At 40.5% G+C, this 27,227-nt stretch overlaps 1 protein-coding gene across 2 annotated transcripts in view; it reads left to right on the forward strand.

Moving 5' to 3' along the window:
* LOC129704437 (voltage-dependent L-type calcium channel subunit alpha-1D-like) overlaps positions 1 to 27,227 on the forward strand; it is a 346,238-nt gene that overhangs the window by 198,996 nt on the left and 120,015 nt on the right. For both annotated transcript variants that reach the window (XM_055647505.1, XM_055647504.1), the window contains exons 20-28: positions 1,862 to 1,994; positions 5,780 to 5,909; positions 11,452 to 11,511; positions 15,651 to 15,757; positions 19,917 to 20,004; positions 20,100 to 20,207; positions 20,305 to 20,357; positions 20,800 to 20,946; positions 25,786 to 25,987. In XM_055647505.1, the coding sequence (XP_055503480.1) occupies positions 1,862 to 1,994; positions 5,780 to 5,909; positions 11,452 to 11,511; positions 15,651 to 15,757; positions 19,917 to 20,004; positions 20,100 to 20,207; positions 20,305 to 20,357; positions 20,800 to 20,946; positions 25,786 to 25,987 (1,028 nt within the window). The remainder of the gene's footprint in view (positions 1 to 1,861; positions 1,995 to 5,779; positions 5,910 to 11,451; positions 11,512 to 15,650; positions 15,758 to 19,916; positions 20,005 to 20,099; positions 20,208 to 20,304; positions 20,358 to 20,799; positions 20,947 to 25,785; positions 25,988 to 27,227) is intronic.

The raw sequence follows: 27,227 nt of genomic DNA on the forward strand, positions 1-27,227 counted from the left end.
TATTTGTAAGGTTTATGGGCACAGCGCTCTCTTTTCACAAAGGCTGCTGCCTGTCTGGTACTTCTGTGGCTGCATGATTTTGCTCTACTTGACCCTGGGTATCAGGAAAGCTTGTGATAGCACAAAGAGCAGAACTCGCTGATTTTGAACATTGCTAATGTTTGAATATTGGCTCCGGTAAAAATGGATAACCTGCTTGTAACAGCTGGACAAGCAGTCTGATAGGTTTGGAGATCACTTGTGTCTATTCAGGAGAATCTTGAGCCAAAAATATCGTGTTTGATAGTGACTTTGATTGTCTTGGAAATCTTTAGTCAACTACAGTGATACGAGCAGATACTGTAGAATAATGCCAGATGATACCATCCGAGGCAGTTCCACTTACATATGTGTCTAAAAGTGATTAAGCTGAGAACCCGTGACCTAATATGTTTTCCCTTTCATGTGCAGACTGGTAATAAGCTCAGCACACTTTGATTGCTAAGGAAGTTGTTGCTGTTGCTTCTTTTCCAACTGTTACTCCATACAAGGCAATAAAGCCAAAATGGTACAAGTGATCATTGTTATTAAAATAAGCAGTCAAAAACTAATTTCTAAACTTAGATATATATCAAGTGTCAATGCATTGCCATGATTGAGACTGTTGGCAATGTTTTGATGGTTGCTGTTGACTGGAAACTCAACTGGATCAAGAGGTTGAGATGCAATTCATTTTGTGGCATAAAGTACTCGCCACTTTTATTTACTGCAATAACTGAGGCATCATATCAAAAATCCAAGTGCCTTGCTCCCTTTATCTCTAGCACACGTTATGTCTTCAAAGAACTTGAATATATTGATCAAACATGATTTCCCTTTCATAACATTATGTTGACTTTGCTTGATTACCTTGAATCCTTTCTATGTCCCCTGCAATAAAGTAGTAGCTTCTAATACCTTTCCAGTGATGGGTGTCAGCTAAGTTGCTTCTATCTGCCTCCCTTTTTGAATCGAGGAGTTCCCTTTTCCATTTTTCAGTCATCCCCAGGTTACAGATTGACATTCATTTGTAACCCTTTTGATAGTCTGTACCTCTCACTAGTCACATTGCGATTGCTACCCTGTACATTCTATCGCTAAGCTGGCTGGATGTTCAAATACCTCTCTCAACGTCTCTGTACAAGCTTTAGTGTAGTTTAGTTTAGAGATACAGCGCGGAAACAGGCCCTTTGGCTCACAGAGTCCGCATTGACCAGCGATCCCCGCACATTAACACTATCCTCCACATACTAAGGACATATTTTACCAAGCTGATTAAACTACAAACCTGTACGTCTTTGGCTTGTGGGTGGAAATCGGAACTCCCATAGAAAGCCCACGCAGGTAAAACGGAGAACGTGCAAACTCCATACAGACAGCACCAATAAATTGATTTGAATGCTGACATTGTTTTATCTTTAAGCCTCTTGCTTGTTGTCAACTTTAATAGATTGACTAAATTATAAAGTGCTTTCTTTAATAATCCATTGCAATAGTTTTTAATTCTGATATTCCGACTAATTCTTTTAGATAGCAATTTATAGCGTTGTTACAACTCAAATAATGAGTTATTAATTTATTATTGCCTTAATACAATCTGGAAAGAGTTTTGTTTTATTGAGTAATCGAGATTGATCATCACTAAATCACACATTTTTAACCAGTAAGTGACATTTGTATTTTAATTCAAAAGTATTCTATTTGAACTCGGCCTCTTGGATAAAAGGAAGTGTTGCAAAGCAAAAAGGACAATTTTCAAAAAACACTTTGATCATAAAAAACTAATTTGCTGCGGTAAGAAAGGGTAAATGTTTGATTGCTTTGTTTGATCATTTGTTTGAAGATGATGATGATGAAGATGAACCAGAAGTTCCCGTTGGGCCTCGACCTCAAAGAATGGCGGACCTAAATCTCAAGGAGAAAATCGTGCCCATCCCGGAAGGGAGTGCTTTCTTCATATTTAGTAATACCAACCCGTATGTATGGCAATGCACTTTCATAGTCAAAATTAGCTTTGCAATTCAGCTATCAATCATCAGTTTGTACAATTATTCAATTTATTAAATATAGATTGCAGAATGTTGTGATAATCTGCTTTAAATTCATATTGTCTCAATATACCCATAAAATTATATTCCACCGTCCGTAATTTAAATTCCTTTTGACTTTTAATACAAAAGCAAAGTACTGCAGATGTTTGAATTCTGAAATTTAAAAATAGGCCAGGCAGCATTGCTGAATAGAGGAAAAGTTAATACTGAACTGCTGAAAGGCTATGAACATAACATAGTTTCTAGAAAGCTGCTACCTGACCAGCTGAGTATATTATTATTGACTGAAAATAACTCCGTATTTTGCTCTTTTTTTACTTTGGTGGATTTTAAAATTATCTGTATTTTACAACACAGAAACTAGGCTAAACTCTCATTATTGCTATCACTAGTAAGAAATGTGATTCTCAGCTTCAACAACCCAAGTTCAATCCTGAATTTGGGTGCTGATCAAGTGGTGTTTGCACAAATTTTCTCTTACTGCAGGAGTTTCCCCAGAAGCTCTGATTTCGTCCCACATCACATAGGTATGTAGGTTATTTGGCCACTGTAAATTGTCCCTAGTGTGCATTATGGTAGAATGTGAAGGGAGTTGACAAGAACATGGCAAGAATAAAATGGGATTAGTGTTACAATAATGTACATAAATTGCACAATGTTGCCCGACTTGGTGGGCTGTTTCCATTTTGGATGCCTTTATGATCTTATGTTGTAATTATTGTTTCTTGACACCATAATACCAAAGCAAATGCATTTGGCATTAGCTTATTGTGATTAATGCAGCAAACTTTAATGTTATGAGTGCTTATGAATGTTTTTGCTTTTCTTGAGAGTATCACATTCTGTTATATCCACGAATGGATTGAAACTCTGAAGTTGTTGGATAAAAAAGGGCAATCAAAGCACACAGACTATCCTGTACAGTAGTAATGGATTATGTTGTAGAATTAAAACAGTCCTAATCCACCCACGTATGAGATAGATTAAAAACAAAGGGAATTAATTTGGTGAGTGGTGGAGGGTGGGTGGAATCTGGTCAATTCTTTTCTGAACCCCCTAAAGGGATTTAAACTGTTCAGGGACTTGTTTACAGCTTTTCCCCATGGCAAACCTGTCATCACCTATTCACAGATATTCCCTTTGTCCTATCCATCCTTCCTGCATCCTCTCTAGTTTGATGCTGACTTGCTTTTACACCGTCCCAGTTTCAATGTTTTTTCAATCTGAAATATTAACCTTTCCGTGGATACTGCCCGAGTTGCTAGTGCTTGCAGCATTTTCTACCTTTTAATTTCAGATAGTACCTCATTTTTCACCAGCTCCCCTGGAGTTGGTGAAAAGGTAAGGATTTCTGAAGGAATGCCGTAAGTCAAGAAAATGCAATTGCATAAAAAAAACGTTATTTTGTATGCAATGTGCTGTATTAGTTGATAAAATTATTCCTTGTTAATATATTAACCCATGTGTTTTTAATAACATTATGACTTTTAACCTTAAAAAAAAAATTAAGAAGCTGCTGCTTGTCCCGCTGATTGACTCCAGCATTTTGTGTCTACCTTCAATTTCAATCAGCATCTGCAATTCTTTCCTGCACATTATAAAAATGTTATTCAGTATTAAAAAAAACGTGGTTATGTTGTCCCCTTTTCCCTTTGCTTCTTCTGAACTGAGCTGGGCAAGTGATCTCTTACAGATTACAGAGCTTGCTACAAGTTTAATAAAAATTAAATAAAAATAGCAAATTATCGAGCTAGGCTACGTTTTGGAAGAGAGAAAGTGTGAGTGTGCTAGAAGATCCTGTACTTGAAATGGTAACACTCTACCCTTCTCTCTCTGGGTTTCCTCTGAAATAAAAACAGATAATAAAAATTATAATTTTTTTAATTTCAGATTTCCACCATCAGCAGTCCTTTGGTATTCAGTCACTATAAAGAGTTGAAACAATCATGTCTTAAAAAAAATGTGGAAAGCTAATTTATTGGTACACTACCAGCACAAGACCCAGGCCAGCTCTGAGGATTAGCAGAGATTGGCCTTGGAGCTATGTTGTTATAACCGTGGCAAGCTGCTGATGCTTATCACATTTCCAGTGTCATCTTGGTTGAGTAGCTTGCTGGAATCTTGGCTTCATGCCTTGTCAACGGAAATCCTGGCAGGAGGCTGGGTTTTGGAGAATTATAGGATAGAGTGATACAGTGTGGAAACAGGCCCTTTGGCCCAACTTGCCCACTCCAGTCAACTGGTTCCAGCTACACTAGTCCCACCTATATAACCATATAACCATATAACAATTACAGCACGGAAACAGGCCATCTCGGCCCTACAAGTCCATGCCGAACAAATTTTTTTCCCCTTAGTCCCACCTGCCTGCACTCGTACCATAACCCTCCATTCCCTTCTCATCCATATGCCTATCCAATTTATTTTTAAATGATACCAATGAACCTGCCTCCACCACTTCCACTGGGAGCTCATTCCACACCGCCACCACTCTCTGCGTAAAGAAGTTCCCCCTCATATTACCCCTAAACTTCTGTCCCTTAACACCTGCCAGCATTTGGTCCATATCCCTCCTAACCTGTCCTATCCATGTCCCTGTCTAACTGTTTCTTAAATGTTGCCTTAACTACCTCCTCTGGTAACTTGTTCCATACATCCACCATGTGAAAAATTTACCCCTCAGATTCCTATTAAATCTTTTCCCCTTCACCTTAAACCTATGTCCTCTGGTCCTTGATTCGCCTACTCTGGGCAAGAGACTGTGCATCTACCCAATCTATTCCTCTCATGATCTTATACACCTCTATAGGATCACCCCTCATTCTTCTACACTCCAAGGAATAGAGTCCCAGCCTGCTCAACTTCTGCCCATTGTTCAAGATGGTGGATATGATTATGGGACAATATGCCTCAACGACTCTTAAACTTTGCTGCTGTTTCTGCTTCTACCATCTCCTCTGGCAGCATTTTCCAGGCACAAATCACTCTCTTTATAAAAAAACTTGCCTTGCTCATTTCTTTTTGAAACATTTCTCCCTCTGACCTCCTTTATTTGACTTTTCTACCCTGGGAAAAAGACTCTCTAGGGCTCTAGTCATGTTATGTACTTTCTATCAGGCCATTCTTCAGCCTCCAATGCTCCAGAGCAAATCCTCTCTCTTTATAGTTGATGTACTACAATCCAGCTAACATCCTGGTGAACCTCTTCTGCATCCTCTCAGGTCTCCATAGAACTGTGCACAATACTCCAAATGTGGCCTCGCCAAAGTTTTATGTTTGCAAAGTGAACTTTCATTCTTAAATGCCCTGATGGATGAAAGCAAGCAGGTTTCACATCAACTTTACCAGCCTCTGTATCAGGGAGCTGTGGAATGCACCACAGTTAAGATTCTTTTCTATGTCTTTTGTGGCAAATGAGCACAAATAAAAAAAATGTCTGTTTTCAGACCATCTCCAACATAATTTTCCTGTTCTGCAGTACAGTTGCAGATCCAACTCTGGTTGCCATGAATCAAGGGCAATGGTGTTAAAGTTCTTCCTGACAAAGCTTAAATATTTTTCTGGTATTGTGATAAGTTATCACAGTCAACCATCATTATTATGTGTTAGTCAAGGGGGAGGGCTAGAAAATTGTAATCAAACACAAATAATTATATTTATCTTCAAATAGTTGCGATGCACTAAGTAACATACGATTCTTTATGTATTAGGATCAGAGTCTTCTGTCACAGACTTATAAATCACGCCATCTTTACCAATCTGATCCTGGTGTTCATTATGCTCAGCAGCATCTCCTTGGCAGCAGAGGATCCCATACGTAATAATTCCTTTCGTAACAATGTAAGTAGATGACATAAGCGGACGTTTCACTTACAGTCTTTATAACTTTTGTGTAGATTTATGTCAGCAACAAACTCTACTGCCATGATCATTAATGATTTTGAGTACTGTATATTTTTAAAAGAGGACTAGACCAAGTGCAGGCCCGTTGGGTCTGTTTACCCAACGGCGTTTGTGGGGGGGGGGGGCGCTGCGGCATCAAACTCGCATTAACCATCCCCCAAACACGCAGGTGGGGGGGGGGGGGTGAGAAGGGGAGGGAGGGGAGAGTAGGAGGAAACGGGACAGATTTGGGAGGGAAAGGAGAGCGGGGTAGGGGGTGGGAGAGGGGGATGGGGGAGAGAGATGTGGGGGATGGGGAGGGGGGGGGGGGGAGGGAGGGGGGGGGGAGAGGGGTGGGGGGGGGGAGAGAGGTGAAAGAGTGGGGGGAGGGAGAGTGGAAGGGGGAGAGGTGGGAGGGGGGGGAAGGAGGAGGAGAGGGGTAGGGGGAGTGATGGAAGAGGGACAGAGGGGTAGGAGGAAGGGGGCGGGTGGAGAGAGGCAAGGGGGTGGCGTAGAGAGGGAAGGGGGTGGGGGAGAGGGATGGGTGGGAGAGGGAGAGGGGTGAGGAGAGGGAAACAGAACCATAGAAATTAAGTGCAGGAGTAGGCCATTCGGCCCTTCGAGCCTGCACCACCATTCAATATGATCGTGGCTGATCATCCAACTCGGTATCCTGTACCTGCCTTCTCTCCATACCCCCGGATTCCTTTAGCCACAAGGGCCACATCTAACTCCCTCTTAAATATAGCCAATTAACTGGCCTCAACTACCTTCTGTGGCAGAGAATTCCAGAGATTAGAGAAAATCTTCCATCTCACAATCTTCACCACATCTGAAAGCACTTCTGGAAGACCAGATGGGAGAGTTACATCGCTAAAGCATGGCGATGTATCGTGCTGTGGGTGAAGGAGACATCCTTCACGAAGGCTTTGAAGCCGGATCTGCAACCGACCATGGAAGGTGGCCCGTCTGTACACACCCCGACAAGGCGTTCCCAGCCAAGCTCATGTTTGATGAGGATGGCTTCCAGCATTCTGAACACATAGAAAATAGGTGCAGGAGTAGGCCATTCGGCCCTTCGAGCCTGCACCGCCATTCAATATGATCATGGCTGATCATCCAACTCAGTATCCTGAACCTGCCTTCTCTCCATAATACCCCCTGACCCCTTTAGCCACAAGGGCCACATCTAACTCCCTCTTAAATATAGCCAATGAACTGGCCTCAACTACCTTCTGTGGCAGAGAATTCCAGAGATTCACCACTCTCTGTGTGAAAAATGTTTTTCTCATCTCTGTCCTTAAAGATTTCCCCCTTATCTTTAAACTGTGACCCCTTGTTCTGGACTTCCCCAACATCTGGAACAATCTTCCTGCATTTAGCCTGTCCCACCTCTTAAGAATTTTGTACGTTCCTATAAGATCCGCCCTCAATCTGCTAAATTCTAGCGTGTACAAGCCGAGTCTATCCAGTCTTTCTTCATATGAAAGTCCTGACATCCCAGGAATCAGTCTGGTGAACCTTCTCTGTACTCCCTCTATGGCAACAATGTCTTTGAGCATTGGGCATTGTGACATCACACAATGGAACGTTCACCAGGGGCTGGGGCTGCTTCTATGGGTAAGAAGCCAGTTTATTTTTGAAATATTGGGGGGGGGGGGAAGAAGGATTTGATTAAAAATGTGTACTTAAACATGACGAAATGTAATGAGGAGCGGATACTTAGAAAGAAAAGTAAAATTCTACCGAAATGGAAAAGATGTCGGCGATTCTGCGTCTGGTTTCGGATTTGCTGGGAATCAAAGGAAGAAAGGCGGCCGGCAGCCGTACATGTAAATGGATCCATTCCGATTGGACATCTGCGAGTATTGGGCATTGTGACATCACACGATGGAACAAATCAAAAGGCAGAAAGGCAGCCGGACGGCAGGCGGCAGGCACACAGTTTTAATATATAACTAGACCAAGTGCAGGGAACGCAACGCAGCTGTTCCCTACCCGTAGCCCCCACGGGAGACGTGGTCCTCCAACTCAAGCGGCTCAGGAATCAGCAGTGCGGTTGTTTTTAAATGGCGTCTTTGAGGCGAGATGCGGGTGCCAGCAGCCGTTATGGTCGCTGGCCAGCTGGAGGCGACAAAATGAGTGAGCGGGGGGGGGTTAAATATGTGTACGACAAAATTTAATGAGGGGTGGACACTTGGAATGATAAGTGAAATTTCTACCGAAATGGAAAAAATCAGGGCTGCTTCTATGGGTGAGAAGGCAGTTTATTGTTGAAATATTGTGGGGGGGGAGAAGGATTTGATTAAAAATGTGTGCGTAAACACGACAAAATGTAATCAGGAGTGGATACTTTGACAGAAAAGTGAAATCTCTACCGAAATGGAAAAGATCTTGGCGATTCTGCGTCTGGATTGGGCGTGGCAAGGAATCAAAGGAAGAAAGGCAGCCGGCAGCCGTACGTGTAAATGGATCCTTTCCGATTGGACATCTGCGAGCATTGGGTATTGTGACATCACACGATGGAACGAATCAAAAGGCAGAAAGGCAGCCGGACGGACGCCAGGCGGCAGCCACACAGTTTTAATATATAACTGCTCCCCCAATGGTGTGATCCCCCAACCCAATATTCCACCATGCACCCGTCTCCTCCAATGGAACTGAAGTCGTTCCCAAAAGTAAGATTCCAGCACTGCCCTGCCTCCCTCAGCAGTGGATTTAAAAAAAAAAAATCCAATGGCACCTCCCCTGCCTGCTGCAGCAGTGAAAAGTTCAGAGTGTTCCTGTCTTGCAACTTTGTTTCGAAGTGTGTTGGAAGCTGACATGTAAATGGAGAAGCCAGTTAATTTTGAAATACTTGGGTGTGGAGGAGGGGGGGGGGGAGAAGGATTTGATTAAAAACGTGCACTTCAACACGACGAAATGTAATGAGGAGCGGATACTTAGAAAGAAAAGCGAAATCTCTACCGAAATGGAAAAGATCTCGGAGATTGAGCGTCTGGATTGGGCGTGGCAATGAATCAAAGGAAGAAATGCAGCCAGCAGCAGTACATGCAAATGGATCCATTCCGATTGGACATCTGCGAGCATCGGCCATTCCGATTGGACATCTGCGAGTATCGGGCACGAATTGAAAGGCAGGAAGGGCGCTGGACGGCAGTCGGTCGGATGGCCCCAGAGTTTTATAGATATATAGATAGATAGATAGATAGAAGATAGATAGATAGATAGATAGATAGATGTCACCCTTTAATAGTTGTGACATTACATTTTCAGCACCATTGCTCAGCACAATTCCTGTTTTCAAAGCCAAAGGAAAAATTGGCTCAATAAAAATAAATAAAAGAGCACTCAACAAGCAGATGTAATATAATATGAAAGAGTGAAATCCATTTAAATTTACTTACATTTATTTTTTGCCCATGGAAAAATTGCTCATTTGGATTTCTAGTTTTGTTATTATTCATTTTCCAGGATGTGGGAATTGCTGTCAAGGCCAGCATTCTTAAAGCCAAGATCGATAGGTTCTTGATTAATAAGGTTATGGTCAGGAAAACGAGGTTGTGGGAAAAATAGACCAGCCATGATGGAATGACGAGTTGGACTCGATGAGCCAAATGACATATTTCTGGTCCTATGTCTTATAATTCTTGCTCATCCCTAATTGTCTTTTAAGTTGGTGGTGAGCCATGTTCTTGAAATACTGCCATCCTTATGTTGAAAGAACAAATCCATTTCCAAGACAGGATGGTGTTTGACTTGGAAGGGAAATGAAGGCAGTGGTGATTTTATGATTCTACTACCCTCAGGTCAGGTCGTGGAGAGTTCCCCCCCGCCACGGGTGCCATGTAATTCCGTGCTACCTGCTCCAAGGTCGGATAGTCAGCGACTAAACCGTCTCCCCCACCTGGTTTGCCAGATGAGGAGGGGGCTGTGGACCCCTAGCAGGACCAAAAACAAGACCTGTCAAAGGGCAGATGAGCTTCTAGCTTCAGTGGAAGTTGCGATCACAGTCGTACATAGCATTGTAAGGAATGATGATAAAGCACACACACCAAAATCCTATACTTCCAGCGGCGGAAGTCCGCAGGAACTGGAGGACAGAGATGTGTGGTGCGTCCGTCACCGTTCCCGTCGGAAACCGGAACTGCCCTCATTCTTAGTGATGGCAAAGGTTGCAAATTGAGAGGTGGTGTCAGAGTAGCTTCAGCAAATAATTGTAGTAGATTTTATTGACTAATATGTTGTGCTATTAATAGCAGGAATAATGTTGAAGGTGTTGGTTGTGATACCAATTAACAAGCTGCTTTGTCCTGGATGGTGTCATTTCTTGACTATGATTTGAGTTGCACCATCCACAGGGTGGGGTGTATTTCATCATGACGAGTCTTGTAGATGGTGGAAAGATTTGGTTTATCAGGAGGTGAGTCAAAGGATAACTGACCTCTGACCAAGATCTTGTACTTGCAGTATTTATGTGACTTGTCCAGTGTTGTTTTGATTAAATGTGACATTGATGGTGAGAATCCCAACCATGGAAAATCAGGCTGTGTGGTTGTACTCTTGCCTGCTGGAGATAGCCATTGCTGAGCACCAATGCAGTGCAAATGTGACATGTCCACCCACCTGTAGGTTGTTTAGACTTTACTTACTGCAGGAATGGCTACTTTATCTGCTGAGGAGTGAAGCGATAGCTGATTCTAATCTGATGAGTTTTGTGTTGGGTAACATTTGCTTTCTTTTCAATATTCATACTTGGAAGGTGGGCCTAGATGGCAAAGCTGGCATTGGTTGATCATTGCTAATTACTCTGAAAAGGTAATGGACAAATCTTGCAAATTGCTTTGCTCTCTTGAGAAAGTTTCCTTGCGATGCTATCAGGAATGGAACAGGAACATAATCAGGTGATTAGGTGAGGAACTTGGAGTTGTTGATCTTCCATGCACCCTTAGCTCTTATTCTTCAGTGCATTGGGGTCCAATGTGTTTGTGCTGGGCAACTGCAAAAGCTTTAGTGAATGTCTAGCAAAGGAGCATGGAGGAGTTGCTGATTAGCAAGCTGCCAGTAATCACACTGTAGCAATAAGGGAGGTTGTAGAGGTGTGGGCTATTAGACCAGATGAATTGATGGTATAATATTAAACGTTGGTTATTGCTTTTACAATCATCAAACCAGACAGAGAAGTTAATGTCATATGTGAATTGTATCTTATACTGTAGATGACAGAATTTGAGGTTAGAGATCTGTTATATGTAGCAGAGTACCCAGCCTCTTATTCACTGCCATCAATATATGGTGGTGTTGATTCTCGGTTTAGTTATGGGCCATTGGATATTGACATTTTAACATAACAATAACAGTTCACTCAGATGACCTGATATGAAATAAATGCACAAATTATATTTTATACAGATTTGCTTTCTGATGTCCATCAACAATTTCCCCTTAAGCATTGTCCAATTTCCATGTTATGCTGAACATTTCTATTCTGCCTTTTCAGATTCTTGGTTATTTTGACTATGCTTTTACAGCGATCTTTACTGTTGAAATCCTATTCAAGGTAATACACTGTTTGGTTCTCTTGCCTTAATGAATGATTAGAGTAAAGCTAATGTTTTTAAATCATTTGCTTCCTTTCCAGATCCTAGGCTATGCAGATTATGTCTTCACTAGTATGTTTACTTTTGAAATCTTGATGAAGGTAACAGAGGGCCAGGTTGCTGTGTGTGATAATTGATGGGTCTACGACCTCTTTGCACAAACATTTCACTGTAGCATGATGCACGATTTCTGAGTGATGTTTCTGCTGCACTCAATGGCATATCTTAATCCACTGCCACACTCCACCGTGAGCCATTGTTTAAGTCATTGGCCAGTATAAATCTTCTGAATGCAATTCTTTCAATCTGTTGACATGTATGAAGGTCTGTGGACTGAACTTAAGTCATTCATTAATAATTAATTATGCATGTCATTTTGTTTTCAAGCATACAGTTTTTCTTGTAATTACATAATATGTCAATTGAGAAACGTGTTTAATTATGTTCCTTATGAAAAATTAATATAGTGTCAAACTTGAGTTAGATGAATAAAATGTCTAGAAAACAAAATATTCTACCTTTGACAGTTTTGCTATTGTTTTCGGCATTTACCTCTACTGTCCATTAAATCATTAAAGTAATTGCTGCATAATACAAATTTACAGAAATACGTACAATACCATACAAAAGTTCACCGCTTTTTCCAGCAATCTTTTTCAGCAATATTGAGATAGTTCCAAGCTTTGTGCATTATTTAAACCCAGATTGAGAACTTCAATCACTATGACTAATGAGATTGTTTACATTGAAAAGTAACAGGACAGTTAACTATTTTAATGATAAAAGCAACAGAATTCATCTGTATATTAAATGTTGGCTTTATACTCAATGCAGCCATGTGGCCATGATCTCCCTGAGTGTGGTCTGCTCTCTGCCTGTATTATCCAGTCACTTAAATTTATATTCTCTGGTCGGAGAAAGTTAATCCCATTGTCCTGTCCATCACAGAGCGAAATGATGGGTCCTTGTGAAGCAGCAGCACCTTCAATGCCTTCAATCTGAGCCAAGTGATCAAAACAGTGCAAGAAAGACAGTTCAAAGCGGAAATGTAACAAGATCCTTTTAATTGATCAAGTTCCATTAAACAGGTCTAAAATTTGTAAATAAATATGCAGACATCAACCAGAACACTGAAATATTATTTAAAATGAGATGGATCTATCTAAGTAAGTCATTAACATAGGAAATTAATGGGTGCAGACATAATAAGATAATAAATGGAACGTTTGATAGGGATTCTATATATAATATAAACTCGGTGACATGCCAAAGCAGATGTATCATTATTATTCTCATTGTTTCCTTCAGACCATCATTAAATTTCACTGACGTGCCTCACCTGGTGCACTACAATCCAAGTGGCTCAGCAAAAAATGACATATTTATATTATGTTATGTAACTGGAGAGAGATACTTTTGAAAAATTACTAGTGCTGATGCAAAGCTGAGATTTTAACCATTATCCATGGAATTGTCATGGCAACAAGGATTGAACCCGACCTTCTATTTTGCTCATTAGATCAGTGCAGAATCCTGACAAACTATTGAGAGAACAACCTGCTCCTTTTTGCTTTACATTGTTCCAAGTTTTATTCACAAGTATGAACAGTTATGTATGTGGTAATCAACTATAGATTTACGAATATCTCTTGGGACATCCCTTTGAGCAGATTGTAAATAAATTAATAAATACTTAAAGTCTTTACATTTCCCTAGTTTTCACGATTACTTTCCTCTTTAGTTTAGTTTCCTAATAAGTTGGGAAGCAGAGGCAAATTCTTTCTTCGCCTATGATTCGCCTTTTCATTGTGTGAGCATGATGGTTTCGGCATGGTGACTTTCTATCTTGAATCAGTGCCAGCATTGGCAGGCTGCAGTCTGCAATACCAAAACATTGGGATGTTATTTTAGTATCTTTTCATTTCAGCAATTTGCAACAAAGCTTCTAACTCCACTAACTCTAACTCTAACTTCTAAAAGCTGCGATGAATGGCGGCGGCAGCTAAGATGTAAAACTCCTTTCTTAATTAACTCTTGACAGTTTTACTGATAAAAAGCCAATAGTTTCTTACTGAGGCTTGGAAAAGCACAAAGGACTTTGGCCATTGTTTACTATTTTGCAGAAAACATTGTTTAGTACATCTGAAATTGAAGGGTGTGTCTGAGATGTTCTTGATGAAAGAGAAAATCTTATACACATGCATATAGCTTCAGAATAGGATTATGGTTTGACCATTGTATAATGTTATTTGCTTTATTCATACTTCAACGCTATTTTAAGATTAAACTTGACAAATGATTTGAAACTTGCAAGTTACATTTTGGCCAATAATATTCATCTGTATAATGAAGGATAGATTGGGCAGTGGGGAAATCATCTTGGCAGAAGTTTAGTAGCCAGGAAACCATGCCGAATGGGCTTCTTGTCTGTAGGATTTAATGTTTTGGACTTTGTTTCCCAATTCTTCGCCAGCTTTTTAAGTGGCACCTGGCAATTCTCTCAGCATATGACAGTCCCGCCATCCCGGGAATTAACCTTGTAAACCTACGCTGCACTACCTCAATAGCAAGAATACCCTTCCTCAAATTAGGGGACCAAAACGGCACACAATATTCCAGGTGTGATCTCACTAGGGATCTGTACAACTGCAAAAGGACCTCTTTGCTCCTATACTCAACACCCTCTTGTTATGAAAGCCAACATGCCATTCGCTTTCTTCACTGCCTGCTGTACCTGCATGCTTACTTTCATTGACTGATGTACAAGGACCCCCAGATCCTGTTGTACTTCCCCTTTTCCCAACTTGACACCATTTAGATAATAATCTGCCTTCGTGTTTTTGCTACCAAAGTGGATAACCTCACATTTATCCACATTAAACTGCATCTGCCATGCATCTGCCCACTCACACAACCTGTCCAAGTCACGCTGCATTCTCATAGCATCCTCCTCATAGTTCACACTGCCACCCAGGTTAGATTACTGGGACTAGGATGCATGGGGTGATGAAGAAATTGGTGGAGTTGGAATGAGAGGTTCAGAAAGATCAGCTGAGGGTCATTTGAGGGCAGCATGGATACATCTACATTTGTGAAATCTGCGGGTTCTTTTAGAACATGGCAATCTGGTGCAAGGAGTTATAACTGGATTGCTGACTCCAACCCTAACCCGAACAATAATTCAAAACCTTGAATGGAGGGAGGATCAACTTGCTATACCTATTTTTGTATTTCGAACCTGCTGTTAAAATCCCGTACCCCACTCCCCCCCCCCCCCCCCCCCCCCCCCCCCCCCCCCTTGCATTAAGAATGCTTTTCTAATAGTCCAAAGTTAACAGAATAATGAACAAAGCAATAACACTTTCCTTAACATGATTGAAACATTCATTGAGGTAAAGCAACGTTTATTGGGGTGGTTTACCTGATCAAGCTGCATCAAGGTGTTTTCAGTCTAATGAGTAGATGTTAAGATCCGCTCAAGAGCATTTTAAAGGAGAGCGAGGGAGGCTTAGAATAGAATTGAAGGGCCAGATGGCCCACTCCTGCACCTATTGTCTACAGTACATAGGGGCATCATAGTTCATAGGGGCCAAGTGATCAATGGCAAATAATTGATGCTGGACCTCAGAAGATAGGAAATTCAGAAATTCTTGTCGTCCTTTAAATGTTTTTAAAAGTCTATGCATATATACCATTGCCACATGCGGCTGTGGAGGCCAAGTCAGTGGATATGTTTAAGGCAGAGACAGATTCTTGATTAGTACAGGTGTCAGATGTTATGGGGAGAAGGCTGGAGAATGGGGTTAGGAGGGAGAGATAGATCAGCTATGATTGAATGGCGGAGTAGACCTGATGAGCCAAATGGCCTAATTCTACTCCTATCACTTAAATACCATACCATAAATTAGAAACTCCATCATTCAATAAGACCATGGATTAACTGATTGTCACCTCAATTCTGCATTCTTGCTTACCAAGGTAATTTAGCATTGTATTGCTTATAAAAAATATATATCTACCTAGAGAGCTAATAAATGCTATTGGACTATTGATGAAACAGTGTAAATCCGTTTTATCTTCATATGCTTTCCTTCTTCAGATGATGACATATGGAGCATTTTTACACAAAGGTTCTTTCTGTAGAAATTACTTCAACTTGTTGGACATCTTGGTTGTGGGTGTATCACTTATTTCCTTTGGAATTCAGTAAGTATCTGTTTCTGGTAAACAAATATAAGCAATTTATCCCTACAAATTATATACATGTAATGGTGCATTTTCTATTTTGATAAGAATGCATCTGATTAAAAAAATAATTAATTGCTTAGGAATGTGCCTACACTTACTAACTGTTATTCTAAGCATAAAACTTAAAAAATTATATTTATGATATTTTGACTAAAACCTAGAAAAACAATTTGGGAAAATTAATATGTATTGAAAAACTGTGCAAAGTTTAAAATAGCTTGGATGACAATACCCATTCCTTCTGAATTTTATTATGTCCTCCTCCACCTCCTCCTCCTCAGGCAGCCCCTTGAGAATGACTTGCTTTTTCTGCAATTCCCTGGCTTCTGGGGTGACTAATGCGTCCTACGCAGGCTTTGCAGATTCTGTCATCAACTGTCTTCTTAATCTTCCTCCTTGCTTTTCACATATGCATCCGGGTGGATTTTCATTATGAATTCCTCAGTGCACATTTATAATGGAATAACCATTGTAAACTACTTTTAATGCAATGAGCCTGGCTGCCTCTCAACAAATGCACACTAACCGCTTTATGTGCTTCATGCATCTGAGGAATTCACCAATCCTGATGACCTCCAATTCTTTGCTTGCTGATTTGCCTTGGCATGGAGGTTTAATGTTTAGTCCATATTTAATATAAAAAAATAATGAAAATAATTTTAATTTAACTTCACCAGAAATTGAATGTGATTGAGCAGACCACTAATTTATTTGCGGCTAGATATTGTTCTCCAATTTGAGGAACAACACCTCATATTTTGCTTGGGCAGAGGAATCAATATTGGCTTCTCTAACTTTGCCCTTGCCTTCCCTCTCTCCTCATCCCTCCCCCTTTCCCAGTTCTCTGACTAGTCTGACTGTCCTTGTTTACATTTTATCTCTGTTTGCTTTGTTGTTACCTTCTCCAAGCTAACAATGATCCATTCTACACCGTCCTTGATCTCCATCCCCTTTGTCTTATATTCACACCATACACTTCCTTATCTCTGTATCTCCCTCTCCCCTGACTCAGTCTGAAGAAGGGTTTCGACCCGAATGTCACCCATTCCTTCTATCCAGAGATGCTGCCTGTCCTGTTGAGTTACTCCAGCATTCAATGGTTTAGCATATGATGAGCATTTGACAGCACTGGGCCTCTACTTTAAAAGGTTGAGGGGGGACCTCATTGAAACTTACAGAATAATGAAAGCTATAAATATAGTAGATGTAGAAAGGATGTTTCCACTGGTTGGAGATTCTAGGACCATAGGTCTTAGCCTCAGAATTAAAGGGCTCTCTTTTAAAAATGAGGTGAGGAGGAACTTCTTTAGTCAGAGGGTAGTTAATTTGTGGAACTCATTGCCACACAGGGCTATGGAGGCCAAGTCAGTGGATATTTTTAAGGCCGAGATAGACAAATTGTTGATTAGAATGGGTGTCAAGGATTATGGGGAGAAGGCAGGAAAATGGGATTAGGAAGCATAGATCAGCCATGATTGAATGATGGAGTGGACTCGATGGGCCGAATGGCCTAATTCTATTCCTATAACTTGTGAACGTGAATTTTGTATCTATTTTCAGTTTAAACCGGCATCTGCAGTTCTTTCCTACTAGATATTGTTCCCCACTGATTCCTGATTAAGATTTGAATTGCCCAAGATTCCTCCGTCTCTTGATAAAGAATTTCCACGCGCCAATCATTTTCCCTGCTTTATTTCCCCACTTAAAAATCAGTGCTACCTCTCTTGCTCAACCCCACCCTCTCACTTTCTTTCACCTCCTGCTAATCTTATTTTCTCCTTGCCTCTACCTCTTTCCCTCTAGTTTCCCCATTTCCCTTCCTTCCCTTCAGCTTCTGATTTCATTTATCCCCATCTTCATTCCTTGTAAACCAAGATGATCACGTGCTCCTCCCACCATGTCCATCCCTCCCTAATGATGCCTATTCTTTATTAATTAATGATTGCCATAAACCACTGATGTTTATTTATTTTGCAGCATTTGAGACAAGTTTTAATTTTCCCAAATCCCTAAGTCATCCATGTGTCCTTGGGAGCATCTGATCTTTAATTAATTTCCCCCATTGCCCCCCGTCTTTAATTTTCCCATCTGCTTCACATCTTCATGAAGCATTCCATGTTTTTATTACTTCATTTATGTTCTTCTGTAAAGCCAATCTTTGATTTGTAAACCCTAAAACCTGTTGAACTAATCTTACTCATTGGCAAACATATTTTTAAGTTCTTAACCACCACCTATTTTTTGTTGTTATTTTTTTGTTATGCTCTTCCTGAGTTTCTACCTCCCATTCTCTTCACATGTTCCCCAGACTCTACCTTTATTGTTCTCCACCATCCCGGCTTCTTCTTCTCATTGTCCCTTTTTATTTTTAGTATTCACCGTTTTGTCTTCATTGCTGTATTTATTACTCTATCTATTGTTATCATGTTTCTGTCCACTCTGTGAGCTTCGTATGAACGAGGAATATCTTTGCACCCAGGTATATATTATAATAAACAAATCTGATCAGAAATAGGCCATTCAGCCCATCAAGCCCCTGCCATTCAATCATGGCTGATCTTTCTTTCCCTCACAACCCCATTCTCCTGCCTTCTCTCTGTAACCCTTGACAACCTTACCAATCAATTATCTGCCAATCTCTGCCTTAAAAAAAAAAAAACAGTGACTTGGCCTCCACAGCCATCTCTGGCAAAGAATTCCACAGATTCACCATCCTCTGACTAAAGAAATTCCTCCTCATCTCTTCTAAAGGTACATCCTTATATTTTGGTGCTATGTTCTCTGGTTCTAGACTCTCCTACTAGTGAAAACATCTCCATATCCACGCTCTCCAGGCCTTTCACTTTTCTAAACTCTAGTGAGTACAGGCCAAGTGCCTTCAAACGCTCGAAATATATTGACCCAATAATTCCTGGGTTTATTCTTGTAAACCCCTGGACCCTCTCCAATGTCGCTACCTGTCCCTCCACCTATCTTCGTATCATCCACAAACTTAGCCACAAAGTCTTCAATTCTCTCACCCAAATGTCATATGCTGAGAGAATGTCTGTCTGTCTGTCTGTCTGTCTGTCTGTCTGTCTGTCTGTCTGTCTGTCTGTCTGTCTGTCTGTCTGTCTGTCTGTCTTGCTGACTGTCATATGCTGAAAGAATGGAGCGGCTGGGCTTGTATACTCTGGAGTTTAGAAGGATGAGAGGGGATCTTATTGAAACATATAAGATTATTAAGGGTTTGGACACGTTAGAGGCAGGAAACATGTTCCCGATGTTGGGGGAGTCCAGACCCAGGGGACACAGTTTGAGAATAAGGGGTAAGCCATTTAGAACAGAGACGAGGAAACACTTTTTCTCACAGAGAGTTGTGAGTCTGTCGAATTCTCTCCCACAGAGGATGGTGGAGGCTGGTTCTCTGGATACTTTCAAGAGAGAGCTAGATAGGGCTCTTAAAGATAGTGGAGTCAGGGAATATGGAGAGAAGGCAGGAACGGGGTACTGATTGAGATGATCAGCCATGATCACATTAAATGGCGGTGCTGGCTCGAAGGGCCGAATGGCCTATTCCTGCACCTATTGTCTATTGTCTATTGCCAAATCATTGGTATATAATGTGAAGAGTAGCAGCCCCAACACTGACCCTTGGGGAACACTGCTCGTTACTAGCAGCCAACCAGAAAAAGCCGCCTTTATTCTCACTCTTTGCCTTCTGTCATTCAGCCAGCCTTCTATCCTTGCTAGTATCTTCCCTCTTATACCATGATCTGACCTAAATTCCTCCTGATCACTTTTTCCCAATGGTTTAAATGTGATTTCATCTTTGAACAAATTGGAAAATGTACCACGGGAGCTGCAGTGTTCTGATTGATGAATCCCTAGAGTTTGTGTAATGATTACACAATCATCGGTTAGAAAGGCATTCAAGACTCATGCAATTTGTCATTTGTTAGTAGCACAAAGAAATTGCCAACAATTAAATAATGTCATTGTGACCAGAGCAGTTCTTACCCCAATTTCAGAAACAAATCTGTAGAAATGCGATTATATCTTGCCTTAAAGCATCTTCAAGATTTTTCAAAGTGCTTCACAAAAGAATAAAGATGAATATTTGCTTCTTTTCACACAGGTCTAGTGCTATTTCAGTGGTGAAGATTCTTCGTGTCCTAAGGGTTTTAAGACCACTTCGAGCAATCAATAGGGCGAAGGGACTAAAGGTTTCACTTAACCATTTTCTATATACCTAATTTCATTGTGGAAATTTAAAAGTTGTAATTTTTTGTTAATACTATTTTTGTTCTTTCTCTTTCAGCATGTTGTTCAATGTGTATTTGTTGCTATTAAAACCATTGGTAACATCATGATTGTTACAACTCTTCTGCAGTTCATGTTTGCCTGTATTGGGGTTCAGCTGTTCAAGGTAAATGTAGATCAGACTTTACCTGCATTTTTCTTCCAATTCAGGCTCAAGTTTAAAAATCCATTTTAGCCTAAAACAAAATACATTAATTTTTCAGGGTAAATTCTACCGCTGTACAGATGAAGCAAAACAATTTCCTGAAGATTGCAAGTGAGAAACATGTTGAAATATATTATCTTTGTAGTGAACATTTTGTTTTTGATGCTGATTTGTCTAATGAGCTATTGAACCACCTTATTTGCCTGAATGTGAAATCATGTTTTTTTCAAGTTGTTCTGTGGTTTTCTTGGATCAAGTCAAGTTGAGTTCATTGTCATCTGCACAAGTAAGATGAGGTATGGATACAATAAAAAATCTTACAGCAACATCACAAAGACATAGACTCAGACTATACAGAAAAACATAAAATATACATCAATTACACTTAATTACTACAAACAGTCATTTATTTTAAGTGAGAATGTGGGAAATTTGGAAGGACTTTCATTGTAATGTTGTAGATGTATGTTAACATGATTATTACATGCAATTAATGAATTAATATTGATCAATATAAATCAATATTTTAATGACATCTGTTCCTTTAACATAGGGGGACTTTCATTCTTTATAAAGATGGTGAAGTAGATCAACCAGTCATTCGTGACCGAGTTTGGTACAACAGTGATTACAACTTTGACAATGTCCTTTCAGCAATGATGGCACTGTTTACAGTATCGACCTTTGAAGGCTGGCCGGCGTAAGCAGATGTCTTTGTTTTTAAAGACGGAGATAATCTTGAAAATTAATGTGAAACTATTTCCTTAATTTTACTCTCAGAATTGTATGTCGATTAGCAATGATTGTTACACTTTATCACGTGTGTGAGTAAACAAATATTCATTGCTCTATCAGTTGAAACAAGTTAACTTGAAGCAGAGGTAGATCAGATCCTTGGAGTTGATTTGCACGGCAAGGTGAAACCCCAACTTTAACTTGTAATGGAAACGTATCTTTAACTGTGTGGAAGTGGATATACTGAACCATATAACATATAACCATATAACAATTACAGCACGGAAACAGGCCATCTCGGCCCTACAAGTCCATGCCGAACACATTTTTTTTCCCCTTAGTCCCACCTGCCTGCACTCGTACCATAACCCTCCATTCCCTTCTCATCCATATGCCTATCCAATTTATTTTTAAATGATACCAATGAACCTGCCTCCACCACTTCCACTGGGAGCTCATTCCACACCGCCACCACTCTCTGCGTAAAGAAGTTCCCCCTCATATTACCCCTAAACATCTGTCCCTTAATTCTGAAGTCATGTCCTCTTGTTTGAATCTTCCCTATTCTCAAAGGGAAAAGCTTGTCCACATCAACTCTGTCTATCCCTCTCATCATTTTAAAGACCTCTATCAGGTCCCCCCTTAACCTTCTGCGCTCCAGAGAATAAAGACCTAACTTATTCAACCTATCTCTGTAACTTAGTTGTTGAAACCCAGGCAACATTCTAGTAAATCTCCTCTGTACTCTCTCTATTTTGTTGACATCCTTCCTATAATTGGGCGACCAAAATTGTACACCACACTCCAGATTTGGTCTCACCAATGCCTTGTACAATTTTAACATTACATCCCAGCTTCTATACTCAATGCTCTGATTTATAAAGGCTAGCATACCAAAAGCTTTCTTTACCACCCTATCTATATGAGATTCCACCTTCAAGGAACTATGCACGGTTATACCAGATCCCTCTGTTCAACTGTATTCTTCAATTCCCTACCATTTACCATGTACGTCCTATTTTGATTTGTCCTGCCAAGGTGTAGCACCTCACATTTATCAGCATTAAACTCCATCTGCCATCTTTCAGCCCATTTTTCCAAATGGCCTAAATCACTCTGTAGACTTTGGAAATCCTCTTCATTATCCACAACACCCCCTATCTTGGTATCATCTGCATACTTACTAATCCAATTTACCACACCTTCATCCAGATCATTGATGTACATGACAAACAACAAAGGACCCAACACAGATCCCTGAGGCACCCCACTAGTCACCTGCCTCCAACCCGATAAACAGCCATCCACCATTACCCTCTGGCTTCTCCCATTCAGCCACTGTTGAATCCATCTTGCTATTCCTGCATTTATACCCAACAGTTGAACCTTCTTAACCAACCTTCCATGAGGAACCTTGTCAAAGGCCTTACTAAAGTCCATATAGACAACATCCACTGCTTTACCCTCGTCAATTTCCCTAGTAACCTCTTCAAAAAAATCAAGAAGATTAGTCAAACATGACCTTCCAGGCACAAATCCATGTTGACTATTCCTAATCAGACCCTGTTTATCTAGATGCTTATATATATTGTCTCTAAGTATCTTTTCCATTAATTTGCCCACCACTGAAGTCAAACTAACAGGTCTATAATTGCTAGGTTTACTCTTAGAACCCTTTTTAAACAATGGAACAACATGCGCAGTACGCCAATCCTCGGGGACTATTCCCGTTTCTAATGACATTTGAAATATTTCTGTCATAGCCCCGGCTATTTCTACACTAACTTCCCTCAATGTCCTAGGGAATATCCTGTCAGGACCTGGAGACTTATCCACTTTTATATTTTTCAAAAGTGTCAGTACTTCTTTTACTTTGAACCTCATAGTATCCATAGCTACTCTACTAGTTTCCCTTACCTCACATAATTCAATATCCCTCTCCTTGGTGAATACCGAAGAAAAAAAATTGTTCAATATCTCCCCCATCTCTTTTGGCTCTGCAGATAGCTGTCCACTCTGTCTCTCCAATGGACCAATTTTATCCCTCCTTATCCTTTTGCTATTAATATAGCTGTAGAAACACTTTGGATTGACTTTCACCTTACTTGCCAAAGCAACCTCATATCTTCTTTTAGCTTTTCTAATTTCTTTCTTAAGATTCTTTTTACATTCCTTATACTCCTCAAGCACCTCATTTACTTCATGCTGCCTATAATTATTGTAGATCTCCCTCTTTTTCCGAACAAGATGTGCAATTTCCCTTGAAAACCAGGGCTCTTTCCAATTTTTACTGTTTCCTTTCAACCGAACAGGAACATAAAGATTCTGTACTCTTAAAATTTCCCCTTTAAATGTCCTCCATTTCTCTTCTACATCTTTCCCATAAAACAAAATGTCCCAGTTCACTCCTTTTAAATCATCTCGCATCGCATCAAAGTTAGCCTTTCTCCAATCAAAAATCTCAACCCTAGGTCCAGTTCTGACCCTCTCCATAGTTATATTGAAACTAATGGTATTGTGATCACTGGGACCCGAAGTGTTCCCCAACGCATACCTCCGCCACCTGTCCAGTCTCATTTCCTAACAGGAGGTCCAGCACTGCCCCTCCTCTAGTAGGTACCTCTATGTATTGCTGCAAAAAACTATCCTGCACACATTTTACAAACTCCAACCCGTCCAGCCCATTTACAGAATGTGTTTCCCAGTCTATGTGTGGAAAGTTGAAATCTCCCACAATCACTACCTTGTGCTTACTACTAATCTCTGCTATCTCCTTACATATTTGCTCTTCCAATTCTCGTTCCCCGTTTGGCGGTCTATAATACACCCCTATAAGTGTTGCTACACCTTTCCCACTTCTCAATTCCACCCAAATAGCCTCCCTAGATGAGCCCTCCAATCTATCCTGCCAAAGCACTGCTGTAATATCTTCCCTGACTAGCAATGCAACACCTCCACCTCTTGCCCCTCCAATTCTATCACACCTGAAGCAACGAAATCCTGGAATATTTAGTTTCCAATCACAGCCCTCCTGCAACCACGTTTCACTGATCGCCACAACATCATACTTCCAGGTGTCTATCCAGACTCTAAGCTCATCCACCTTTCTTACAATGCTCCTAGCATTAAAATATGCACATTTAAGAAAAACCCCCGTCTCTTATTCTCTGTTTATTTCCTTTTTTTTCTTTATCCTCTTGTGTCCGAGTGCTTCCCATTTCTGCTTCCTGCCTCCCATTCTGTCTACTACCTTTCGCTATTTGAGTCCCTCGCCCCAACCATTCTAGTTTAAAGTCTCCCCAGCTGCCTTTGCAAATTTCCCCGCTAGGATATTGGTCCCCCTCGGGTTCAAGTGCAACCCATCCTTTCTGTACAGGTCCCACCTTCCCCAAAAGAAGTCCCAATGATCCAGGAACTTGAATCCCTGCCCTCTGCACCAGTCTTTCAGCCACGCATTTATCCTCCACCTCGCTCCATTCCTACTCTCACTGTCGCGTGGCACAGGCAGTAATCCTGAGATTGTTACCTTTTTGGTCCTTTTTCTTAACTCTCCTCCCAACTCCCTAAATCCTCCCTTCAGGACCTCTTCCCTTTTTTTTCCTATGTCATTGGTACCTATATGTACCACGACCTCAGGCTCCTCTCCCTCTGATTTAACATCTCAGAAAGATGAGTGCAGATATTTAAATTCCCTCATAAAGTATGTGCAGTGATTGATACATGTAGTGACGCTATAAACATAATCAGAAAGAATCTTATTTGTATCAATAAGCGCTTTAGTCTCTGTACTTGTCTTGTTTGGCTTGTAGCTGCAATTTCATGGTATTTCTTTGTTATGTCAAATTTGCCTTTTGGTCAATTACATTTTTGTTGAAAAGCAAAACGAAAGCATTTTCTGGAATAAAAATAGATCTGAAATAAATGCAGAATATGCTGTAAATAGCTGGACAAGTGGTTGGCTGGGCAGCATTTCTGGAGATAGAAACAGAATTAATGCTTCCTATCAATGATTCATCATCAATACTCTATCCACATCATCAATACTCTATCCACATCATCAATACTCTATCCACATCATCAATACTCTATCCACATCATCAATACTCTATCCACATCATCTTGAGAGATGTCACCTGAAGGTACAAAAGCTGTGCCACCTTTCCTCAGCTAGTATCAACCTCAGCTGTTTTTGCAGTTTCATTTGGTCTCCAGCCTTTCACAGATATTCCCTTTGTTGTAAAAAACAAACTGTTGAGGAAAAGCTTCTCACTGAACCTCGGTATACGTGATAATAAACAAAACTAACTAAGTCAGCTAGTCAGGCAGCATCTGTGAAGGGAAATGGTCATTCGACAGGGGAAGGGCCTTGATTCAAAACATTTTTGCCTCCAATTCCAGCATCTGCAGTCCCTTGTGTCTCCATTCCTTTTGCTGTCTCCACTGCTTCCCCTTCTCTGCATTTTTTTTTTAAATTCTCAGTTTGATGAAAGGGAATATCTGATGCAACTTCACTTCTCTCTATAGATGTTGCCTGACAGGCTAAGTATTTCTAGCAGAGTTTTAAAGAGTTTGAGTTTATTGATCAGAACAGTTAGTGTCTTGTCTAATTGAAAATTAAAATGTTTATCCATTATCAGTAAAATTTATCTTCATTGAAATGGTTTTGTATTAAAATATTTTTTTGTACTCTACATGATATAAATATGCATCTGGTTAAGGAAGAGATACAATGAATATGTTAAGTTTGAACAAGGTGTACACATTTTGACATGGGTGTAAGGGCATTTCTTTGATTGTTTTTCAGACTGCTGTACAAAGCAATAGACTCAAATGGAGAAAACATTGGCCCGGTCTACAACAATCGTGTGGAAATTTCTATATTCTTTATTATTTACATTATTATCATTGCTTTCTTCATGATGAACATCTTTGTAGGTTTTGTCATCGTCACATTCCAGGAGCAGGGAGAACTAGAGTACAAAAATTGTGAATTGGACAAAAATCAGGTTAGAAATCATGTTGAATTGCCTGTGTTAACATATATGCTGAATTGGTGTAGTGCACAGGAACATCCTAAATTGGTGTAATTTACTGATCAGTAAAGGTGGATTTTAGCTGCAATTTCATTGTTGGTGGAAGTGATTTCTAATTTGTTAAATTTACAGTTTTAATCCACTATTGTGTTAATGATATTTAGCTCCGGTTGAATATGTTCTTAGAGCTTCATTCATGTGACATTTGAACACAGAATAAACAATCACGTACCCTATGTTATGGACAATAGATGTTCATGGAACATCATGTCCAATCCTGTGGCATTCCCTCCCTCACTCAACCTGTTGATTCCAGTAAGAATGCAACGACTCTCACTGGCTCTCCACTCCGCATTGGACCACTTGGACAATAAAAACACTTACGTCAGGTTGTTGTTTATAGACTACAGCTCATCGTTCAATACCATCTTCCCCTCCAAGCTGGTTACCAAGCTCACGGAACTGGGCCTCTGCGCATCCCTCTGCGATTGGATCCTCGACTTCTTCATCCACGGACCACTGTCTGTTCGAATTGGCAGGAATACTTCACCCTCTGTAACAATCAGTACAGGAGCACCTCAAGGCTGCGTGCTCGGCCCCCTGCTTTACACACTCCGTGCCTGTAATGAGTCGAGTCATACGCACGTCAAGGTACGACACATGTTTATTAAAGTTCACTCACAGCATTCATCTACATGGTATTACAGTAAACTAGCAGCTACACAGACTAAATAATTAAGCAGACTTCTGATAATATAAACCGCATAGTAGGCAGAGCTTTTACTAACAAGCACTACAATTGGTTAGTAAGAAGTAACCAATCTACAATACCCATGACTGTGTAGCCGGACACAGTGCAAACTCCATCATTAAGTTCGCCGACGACACCACTGTTGTTGGACGAATTACAGATGGTGATGAGTTAGAGTATAGAAATGAGATCGACCAACTGACCAAATGGTGCCAGCACAACAACCTGGCTCTCAACATCAGTAAAACCAAGGAACTGATTGTGGACTTTGGAAGGGGAAGGATGAGAGCCCACAAACGATGGTGGAGTGGGTCAAAAACTTCAAATTCCTGAGCGTGCATATTTCCGAAGATCTTTCCTGGACCCAGCACACTGATGCAATTATAAAGAAGGCACATCAGCGCCTCTACTTCCTGAGAAGACTACGGAGATTCGGTTTGTCAAAGAGGATTCTCTTGAACT

This window comes from Leucoraja erinacea, chromosome 16, assembly GCF_028641065.1.
Source record: "Leucoraja erinacea ecotype New England chromosome 16, Leri_hhj_1, whole genome shotgun sequence".
Taxonomy (NCBI): Eukaryota; Metazoa; Chordata; class Chondrichthyes; order Rajiformes; family Rajidae; genus Leucoraja; species Leucoraja erinaceus.